The 10,789-nt window shown below is 41.9% G+C and overlaps 1 protein-coding gene across 1 annotated transcript; it reads right to left on the minus strand.

Moving 5' to 3' along the window:
- Positions 1 to 5,267: 5,267 nt before the first annotated feature.
- On the minus strand, positions 5,268 to 10,178 carry LOC139473651 (carboxylesterase 1D-like). Its single transcript, XM_071256331.1, has 3 exons — positions 8,680 to 10,178; positions 6,659 to 6,972; positions 5,268 to 5,608 (listed from the first exon to the last, which is right to left on the minus strand). The coding sequence occupies exons 1-3, from the start codon at positions 10,176 to 10,178 to the stop codon at positions 5,304 to 5,306; spliced, it is 2,118 nt and encodes a 705-aa protein (XP_071112432.1). The 3' UTR covers positions 5,268 to 5,303.
- Between the last annotated feature and the right edge of the window lie 611 nt (positions 10,179 to 10,789).

Below are 10,789 nucleotides of genomic sequence, written 5' to 3' on the forward strand. Positions count from 1 at the left end.
TTGCCTATTAAGCAGGGTTATCGTGGCCCAGTGGTTTAAGCCTTGGCTCATGCTAGTTGTCCAGTAGCAGTAGTTTTGGTTTGGTTTGTTGTTTTACGCCGCACTCAGCAATATTCCAGCTATATGACGGCGCTCTGTAAATAATCGAGTCTGGACCAGACAATCCAGTGATTTACATCATGGGCATCGATCCACGCAATTGGGATCGATGACATGCATCGACCAAGTCAGCGAGCCAGACCACCCGATCCCGTTAGTCGCCTTTTACGACAAGCATAGTCGCCTTTTACGGCAAGCATGGGTTGTTGAAGACCCATTCTACCCCAGTGGTAGTAGTAGTAGTAGTAGTAGTAGTAGTAGTAGTAGTAGTAGTAGTAGTAGTAGAAGAAGAAGAAGAAGATGTAGTAGTAGTAGTCTAGTAGTAGTAGTAGAAGAAGATGTAGTAGTAGTAGTCTAGTAGTGGCAGTAGTAGTAGTAGTAGTAATAGTAGAAGTTGTAGAAGTAGCTGTACTAGTAGTAGTGTCAGTAGAAGAAGATAGTGGAGTTGCGTCCCTTAGTCGTGCAGGGATCCGCTGAACGTGGTTTCGTTCACACATTTGCCATAATTAAGGTTCTTAGTCTTTCAATAACTGTACGTACCACTTTCAAGTGGTAAATTATACGACCTGCATAACAGCCAGCTATCTGATCTAGAAAAGAGAGCAAGAATGCACCGAGGGTCAATGGATTCTAACCAGGTGGTCTGAAAGTTACCGAGTCTGGGCCAGATAAACCAGAGGTCTATATCATGAGCAACTATACACGCAATAAACCAAGACACCGATCGTGCCCAACCGATCCAATATTTTGCCTCTTACGACCAGCGTTCTAGGCTGGTGGGGGACCACATCTGACCCTGAATCCCCATGGAGGCATGTACATTGAGGACACATTTACAGCAGCAGAGCTGTCAGAGGAAAGTGTGTGAGTGAGTGACTATGGTTTTACGCCACTTTTAGCAATTTTCCAGCAATATCACGGCGGGGACACCAGAAAAGGGCTTCACACATTGTACCCATGTCGGGAATCCAACCCGGGTCTTCGGCGTGACGAGCGAACGCTTTAACCACTAGGCTATGGTGAGACGCAATGGTGAGACGCGTATAGTCGAAAAGTCGACATTGACGTCAAACCCACATGTTAACGTTATCGAAAATTCGTCCTTAAATCTGAAATTATTGAACTGGATAGTCTTGAAAAAAAATAATTAACTGTATTTTTTCTGTTTAGGAGAAAAGCCCACTTTTGACGTCATATCTAGTGAAAGCTATAAACTGTTGATATTATCAAGCGTTAGCCGGGTGGATTGTCGTTTTCAGTCTCTTCTGAACGAAATGGTCGGTATCAAATTCTTAAGTGAGGTGAGGTGATATGGGGTTTAACGTCGCGGCCAAGATTATTGCACTTATATCATCACGTTATTGTAATCACAGCGCTAGAATGAAATGTTCAAACTTGTTTCGCCACTTTGATGTTTACCTAGGTAGCTGTGAAAAGACTGATTATATAAAACTCACTGGTTGGTGTATTGCATTCACAGTTGTTAGAAGAACGTTTTATTATAGTGTCAATATGACAAATATGTTAAATAAGTTTCCTGAGAAAAAGCTAGTTTTAACAGCCCATGCACGTGGTTGCGGCGAAATTCAAGGTATAAAATTGCCGAGATGAGAAAAAACGTGTCTTGTAGTACAAAAACGAAAATCATAGGTGAAATATTAAATAATCAAAGCGACAAAACCCTTTCCATATCCAATAGAAAAATCTCATCATAAAGCAGATTCCTTGGTATATTTTTTGACTACATCATCAGCCTGTGATTTATGAATCACCATCAAATAGTAATGATACCAGGTGCTCGCTAAAAGGTGAGCGTATCCTGCCGCACCGGTGGTATCCGACACAAACACATGCAAAGGCAAATCAATTGTTCACCTGAAAAAAAAACATGGGAACATATTGTAGACGTCAAAATAAAGAATAGCATCGGACATCATTTGTGTCACTGATACGTCAGATTTGAAAATGTCTTCCGTATGTCTACCTTAAAACGTTTTGAAAGCTTTTCTGAGGCCTTGAATGATGTAACTTTCTTTGACGTTCTTTGAAGTCTTGGTAGAGAGAGCATACTCGATTGTATCTCAAATGTTGTGAAATGTAAACACCAAACCATAGTTAATCTGTCATGCCGTATATATGTTACAGGAAATATGTCAAATCAGGGAATATGTACAATCCCTGAAATTTTCACGGAATATATGTAATGTCTGTTTCACGCAGGGAATATACATAATCCCTAAAATCTTCAGGTAATATACACATTCCCTGATTTACCAACACGTTTTTAACATATTCCCTGAAACTGTTTCATTCATGGTTGTGGGAAGAATTATTCTCTCTGTTATCAATATAGCAAGGTGAATGAGTTTATCAGCCAGCTTTTGTATTTCTTATCGACCCGGGAAGATCCAGGGTAGAATTGGTCTTCAGCAACCCATGCGTGTCGTAAAAGTCGACTATGCTTGTCGTAAGAGGCGACTAACGGGATCGGGTGGTCAGGCTCGCTGACTTGGTTGATACATGTCATCGATCCCAATTGCGCGGATCGATGCTTATGATATTAATCACTGGATTCTCTGGTACAGACTCGATTATTTACAGCCCGCCGTCATATATGGAATATTGCTGAGTGTGGCGTTAAACAACAAACAAACAAAGCAAACACGATTACATGATTGAACATTCAAAACGTTAACGCCGGAAAACAATCACTCTCGACCACCTGGGGAAACAGATACCATTGGGTGTAAAAGGTGTTCGCGAAAGGTTAAGCATGTCCTGCTCTACCGTTAATGCACCCTCTCTCCGCACAATTTTCGTAAAATATGTGTTTTTTGTTGCTTAGTCTTGTTATGATAACTAACGGGATCGGGTGGTCAGGCTCGCTGACTTGGTTGATACATGTCATCGATCCCAATTGCCCGGATCGATGCTTATGATATTAATCACTGGATTCTCTGGTACAGACTCGATTATTTACAGAGCGCCGTCATATAGCTTGAATATTGCTGAGTGCGGCGTTAAACAACAAACAATCAATTGTATTTCTTATCAAAATGAAAGGGTTTGGTTGCTTTTTAAATGGATATTCAAAGCTCTTTGAAACAGTAATATAATGGGATATATCTGCAACTCCCATAACTTATAAAGACGAGAATATCACCGGCAGATTACAAATACTACGGAAATGTGTTGGTGTTTATTCAGGAAAACTAGTCAATTTGCATTCTCCTCATAGCTTTTCATTGGCTGACCAATCCACACAAAGTGACACGTAGTTCACACATTCACAAATACCACCATCCACGTCTCCAATTTGTAAAATTCTAAATCAAACATAACAAATACAATGTGGACTTGTTATCAGGCAGCCTCGGGGACCGAGAGGTGTTTGACTTTACCTTTCAGGAAGCAAGCGTCAGAGTTTTGAAACTGTTTTACCTTAAAACTTGCAGAGCTTAAGATTTTTAACTGCAAGAACAAAGTGCGTGTCAATTTTATCCTCATCAGGGCATTTACAGAGAATTTCACTGATGCTCGCACATGAAGTCACGTGACATTCGTTAAAACATGGATTTCAGAAAAAGCAAAGAGCAACACAGAAAGCAAATTAGAAAATAAAAAGACTTTATTATCATGAATATAAAATTGATAGTGTAAATGTTATAAATACTAAACAAAACAGTTAAGGATCCTGAAATATGTTTACCGTGTTCGACGTAATAAGCGCCCGCTCTAATAAGCGCCAACGGCGATATTTGCTGATATATTGGCTAGTAAACAATCCTAATTACAGCCCTTCCGATTGATCAATGTACACAAGACTTATTTATTCGCGCATATGCACACTCGTGTGTTATATGCTTCCTTAATTATGGGCAATTAAATTCTGGAAAAATATATCTGTCGTACATAAACATTTCAGGCTGTCACCATAAACCACGAAATTTATCTTTCAGCTCTGTTTTTTTTCCACCCAAATAATATTCTAATAAGAGCCCTCTATTTCTAAACTTGAGAGCGTCCTGGGCGCTTATTACGTCGAATACCGTACACATTTAAATAAACTCAGTTTTCACTACACAAACATATTCCTGCTTCCTCAACTTTTTGTTTACTATACATCTATATGATTACAAAGTATATGACTTTATACAGATGGACACACTTGGTTATTACATTCGGAGATCATAAAAAAAACTTATGGGGGTATATGACGACACGTATATCAAAATACACATGATATTATTACAGTTCCAATTTACATATCAAAAAATGATATAAAGGAAAATCTTTTTTTGTAAAATGAAAGGACATGACGTCATTCACTTTGAAGCTGGTGTGACGAGGTTGACAGGAATATTGGCAGCATGGGTTCCAGATAATGCTAGGAGATCAATACGTGTAGTATGACCCATTATGTATGTTGCTTTTTGTAGTCCATATTTTTATCCTTGCTTTTGATGTTTCGGCGAATATATTTGTTTCGCTATAGAAATGTGACATATCCCTCGAAAATGCAGAACACGTGGCGAATCGAGGCCATTACTCGATATAACGACCCCTCACAAGCCATAATACCTGAACAAGATATCTATTCTGAAATATCGCTATGAATTATTGTTCATCGAGAAAAAACAATGTTATCCAGACATGCTGTTTTCCTTGTGACTATTTATCATTAAATATTAAACGAAGGAGATGTTTCCCACAACCCATATATAATTGTGAAGAAAGACATTTTAGCATTCCTCTCCCATATCAAGGGTGTTAAAGTCCTTTTAAAGTCTCGGTCGAAAATAATCGTATTAGGGGCAATTAGCGAAAGAAAGGGGGTGAGTGAGTGAGTTGGGTTTAGCGTCGCTTTTAACAGTATTCCAGTTATATCACGGCGTGTCAGCTAAATGTGGGAAGAAAGCCCGAAGTGATGCAGGTCTCAGACGTTTACCACTTCAGTGAAACACACGAGCACGGGTATGGTGCTGACAAACCTAGAAACATAATTGGGGCTAACCTGGATTCGAACCCACAATCATAGGATTTTGGCGTGCCCAAGGGACGCAACTCTGCACAACGTATTGCGGCGCCTTAGACGATTGGGCCACCCGTGCCCCCTCGAAAGAAAGGGACAACTATTACGTCTGAATAACAAGTTATTTATTCGTCCTCAGGGAAACAGCATTTGACAAGGATACACAGGAAATTCATTGTCCAGAAACATGGATTGAGTACTGGATTGACACGTGTCCACTGGGTTTCAATTCGGCCCCAATTGGATACTCAATATGTCCTTCGCGATGGTGTGAATATCCCCTGGAGGCGACACCATGTCCTCTAGGATTCCATGTATGTCCTCGAGGATTCAATACATGTATCTCTGAATTAGTCGCGTGTGTGCGTGGATTCAACGCATGTTTTGAGGGATTTGCCACACCGACTCTTGGTCTGAATAGACGTACGTTGGGACTCATGTAGATTCTAGGGTTCCTGGGATATGCAATGTCATTGCCTGGAAAGAGCAAAGTGTGGAATATTTCTTGAATCAACAATGCTACTGTATACTAGCCTACTACAATCTGCAGAGGTGGTATACATCTGTGACTGAGTTTACAATGCAACACATTACTCTATGAAACAAATGTCATATTTGGGATAACACTTTCTTAGTAAAGTACAGATTCTCGTACTTTTTTGGGTTGAGTCCCGTCCGGGATTCGAACCCACACTTGCCAGAGTGAGGCACCTAATCGCCAGCACACAAAGTCAGCGATCTAACCCACTCAGCCACCGATGCTTCCACAAAAATGAAAGTCCGACAAATGGTAGTCTAGATCACGTACTTTGAGAACCCCTCTGACAAGTGTAAATTGACACGGCTCCCATGGCCGAAAGCTATGAATACACAATGCCATTTAGAAAGTTCGAACCCACACTTGCCAGGCGGGACTCAACCCAAAAAAGTACGAGAATCTGTACTTAACTAAGAAAGTGTTATCCCAAATATAACATTTGTTACATTTGACCACTTTTTAAATGGCATTGTGTGTTCACATTACTCTATGTTCATATGTAACTAAGAGGGTTCTCAGTATGGCTGCATCGTTTTGGATATTGGACATCAGTTTAAATCCGGAAAGATATACGTCAACATCTGTCCACCATTTTAACTTCATGATGCTGGCATCAGTCACATCTCGCCTTTGGTCCAAAAAGAAACCATTAAGCATGCGGTATGGTTATCTGGACATAAAGCCTGTGTAATATCACAAGGACCTCTAAAGTAGACCTTGATCACGGTCAAGGCCACAAGGTCATCACAAACGTAGCACCCATGACTATCTAACGTGGTTTGTGACTACATGAGAAACAAATTAATGGTGATACAGTTTCCTAAAGCCATTCTTTTCCTTTCAAGATTTGTACAAAACATTTTGACACTTTGATTATTGTAAACCGTCTTGCACTCATTTTCAAACTTTGCCAGGTCGTGTTACGTCTCAGTGCGTTGGTTCTACGTGGAAGGCAATAAGTACTGGAATTATCACACTCATCACTGTACCCAAATATCTGATGGTCCCAGACGTGCTTGACGCAGTTGCCGGAGATCGACCTTGCTCTTGACCTCGACCTTTGTCGTTTTGACCTTGACCTCTGTTAGTTGACCAGAAATTAGGGTCAGTGGTGGTCGGGGTGTCAGCATTGCGTGGAAAGCGATCCAATGCCTCTGGGACGAAGGAATTCCAGAACCTCATTCTATCTGGCCAAAGATCCCGCAGAGCTTGAATAGTGGGTCCGAGGTTAACGTAGTCTTTCCTGGGGACGTCGAACTGTTCCCACTGAAGCCTCTCAGACTCGGGGGAGCCGTTAGGATTACTGTTATGATGAATGATGTAACAAGTAAGAACAAATTACACAATTTGACACCAATATACTGAGGGTTAATACAAAACATTAAGTACATGTAGGGGCCATTTTCCAAATATATACGGCATAGATAATATATCAAATCCTGCAGATTAGAGGGTGTTATAGTAACTTAACAATGAAACATCAACAACTACAGATCGCCAGCCTACGATAGACGTTACAGAGATCTCAGAAACGATGTTCTAGACTTCGTAAAGATTACATGTTATAGGTATGTTATAAGTCTGTAAAACAAAGGCTAAAAGATATGTATTTTCAAAAGTGGTACTCTACACTAAACTTACATAATAAGTTAAAGCATTACACCTGTTTTAAATCATTCATTCTGACCGAAAAATATCTTTTGGATATAAATGTTAAGAAATTCCGAACAGCACTATTCCGTTTCAGATGTGGTTCTCATGACCTTCTAATAGAAAAAGGTAGACATTTAGCGATACCAAGGGAAAACAGATTGTGTAAATATTGTACTTGCAAAGAGATAGAAGATGAATACCATTTTTTGCTAGTCTGTCCATTGTATGCAAATATCAGAAAAGAATACATACATAACTATTTTTATCTGAATCCTAGAATAGACAAATTTTATATCCTCATGTCATCCCAAAATGAAACAGTCACAAAATATCTTTCAATGTATATATGTCATGCAATGAACATCAGATCCTCTGCATTATAGATGTGATATTTTGTTACGATATATGTAATTCCTATTGCACCCGTTGCTACTGTATGTATATATGTACTATAGGCCTATGGCCTTTTCAGTACTTGAAATAAAGATTGATTGATTGATTGATATAAGTCTGTCTCACAGTCCCTGAACCATATTATTTTCCCTGTCGCCCTGTCCTTACTGTAATGCTATAACCCTGAATGAAGCAAGTCTAGATTTTGAATCTGTAGGCGCACATTTTCACTTTAAATGGAGTTGTTTGTTTCTATCAAAATATATATATGAGCGTTAATCTAGGGTCTGTCCGATACACCATAATTCAGATAGTCTGTACGATTTGATGCTCCTCTACAAAGCTCCTGCTGATTCTACCTCTATCTCGTACACATTTATTTGTTGCAAAGGCTACACGATTACATTAAGATCGGAACCGTCAGTAAATCCAAGAGGTATTCAAAATCCTATCTGCTAAAATAGTATGTCTTGCGTAGCTGTCTCTAGATAAAGGAGGCGGTTGAGTAGCCTAATGGTTAAAGCGTTCGCCCGTCACGCCGAAGACTCGGGTTCGCTTCCCGACATGGGTACAATGTATGAAGCCCATTTCTGGTGTCCCGTGATATTGCGGGAATATTGCTAAAAGCGGCGTAAAACTATACTCACTCACTCACTCTACATAAAGGGGGCACGGGTAGCCAAGTCGTCTAAGCCGCTTTGCAGAGTTGCGTCTCTTGGCCACTAAAGAAACCAATGATTGTGGGGAAGTTTCTAAGTTTGTCAGCACCATACTCGTGCCAATGGGTTTCGCCGAAGTTTTAAACGTCTGACACCATCACTTCGGGCTTCCCTCCCACATTAAGCAGACACGCCGTGATACAACTGGAATACGGTTAAAAGCGGCGTCAATCCCATCTCACTCACTCTCTAGATAAAAGTATGATCAATATATTATTTATGATATATTGTGTAAACGCACATACCCAAATTTGGCGAAGTTGGACCAGTACTTCATCATCTGTAGCGACAGAGCCGGGTTGATGACACGTCTCCCAAACACATACGCCAGTTCAGCTCCATGCCCGGCCCCCACAAACCACCTCGGTGAGGCGGTAGGGCGGGGCTGCTGCGAGAACAGATACAGGTAGGTGGAGCGGCCATTCTTGTTGCGAGCGTGCATGATGGTTGACATGACTGTAGGCGCGACGAACATCATGTCTCCGTAAAGATTCACTATATTACGACCTTGTTCTACAATGCCTCGGGTAGTGGAGTACAGATTGCACATTCCTTCGGCGATTTCTGTAGATCGGTTGTAATAGTCGTTGGCCAAGCTTGGAGCTATATTTTTGCAAAGGACTCTGGCTGGGATGCCTTCGTTGACGCTGAAGTTCAAATTCCGCTGGAAGTTCCGGAGTGGCCAAAAGACGAGACTGCCCTCGGCGTTATTGGCCCCCGCCATGAAGTCTATATCTGGCATGGGGTTGTAGAAATGGGTATTCTCTCGGCTTATTAGGAACTCGGGACGTCTTGGGATCAGTTCTCCGTCTACGGTTGGAGCAATCTCCAGTCTCCAGACAAGCTCACTTGGTCGTCTGGCTTGAGCTGAAGCCTGGAGGATCTCGTTGGTGTTCCTCCGTCTGAGACACGCCATGAAGGAGGTGGTGTTGAGACTGCCGTCCCCGTTTAACGTCGTGCATCTCAGGTTGTCGCTGACCCTCCTGGTGAAGTTGACGGGGTCGAAGGCTATGGCTCGTGGGCTGAGGCCGACCCCACTCTCACATATAACCCTCTGGAAGAGACCCTGGCTCAAGGGGGACAGGGCATGGAGACCAACGCTGTATCCGCCCCCAGACTCCCCAAATATGGTCATACTGTTTGGGTTGCCTCCAAACGCGGCGATGTTGTCTCTGATGAACCTCATCGCCATCTGCTGATCCCACAGACCGTAGTTCCCCAAGGAGCTACCGTCTCCAGTACTCAGAAACCCGAACACATCCAGTCTATAGTTTACAGTAACCACTATCACATCGCCAGTGATAGCAAGATTGGAGCCATCAAACGACATACCTTGCCCACTGACGAAGCCACCTCCATGGATCCAGATCATCACTGATTTCGTAGCGTTAGGGGCAAGTGTTCTTGGAACATATATGTTCAGCAAGAGGCAGTCTTCGGTTGTCGCCCTGTTGGGTAGGAACTGAGTGTTACCCAGTTGAGCACAAGAAGGACCAAATCTGGAAGCGTCAAGGGTTCCTGTCCATCTGCCCCTAGGGACGGGTTTCTTGAAACGAAGACGCCCAATAGGTGCCACGGCATACCTTACGCCTAGAAATTGGTAGACGAACTCGTTTCCAAACCTACGAACTCTTCCAAACATTCGTCCAAGGTTTGTCGTGACTGTTGGGTCACCTTGACCCAGAGTCGTCGTGAAGGTCATGGCGATGAACAAAAGGACCCGTATGACTGAAAACCACCTCATCTTGAAGCGTAGTATTATGCTGATAACTCCTAAAAAATGAAGGGCGTAGTGATTAGTATGTTAAAAAATGTTCCGTCAAATTTATTTATATGTTTTATGTGTATTTCGGTGTATGTTTTTAACTGATCTAGCTGGAATGTGGTCTGGATAATGTTGTCATAGTTTCAAAATCCCCGGCTGCGTCATTCCAAAAGACGCTAAAAATGAAACTTGATGTTACCCTGCCTGGCGCTTGGCGTTAAGGGGATAAAACAAGGACAGGTCAGTTAGGAGTCAGTATACTGTGTTCGATTTGGATATCCGTGTTGGGTAAACTCATGGCATGGTATCTCAGTTGGCTATAAATCCGACATTAGTCCGGACTAGTACAAGCAGCCACGCACACACGCATACGCACGCACGTACGCACGCGCGTTATTATATATGCCAAAAATCTTGAACGCGACGTTAAGCCTCATTTCACTTGGGTTTTCAGCAAAAGGGAACCATTAGGTGTGCCATCGCCCCTGGAATAATTGAATGCCTGTGTCGATTTCACGTTTATCGTCTCATCTGAAGACAAACGATCAAACAAATTTTTGCAGGGAAAAACCTCATGTTTGAAAAAAAAC

This window comes from Haliotis cracherodii, unplaced genomic scaffold (assembly GCF_022045235.1).
Source record: "Haliotis cracherodii isolate W230 unplaced genomic scaffold, xgHalCrac1.p SCAF_3, whole genome shotgun sequence".
Lineage (NCBI taxonomy): Eukaryota > Metazoa > Mollusca > Gastropoda > Lepetellida > Haliotidae > Haliotis > Haliotis cracherodii.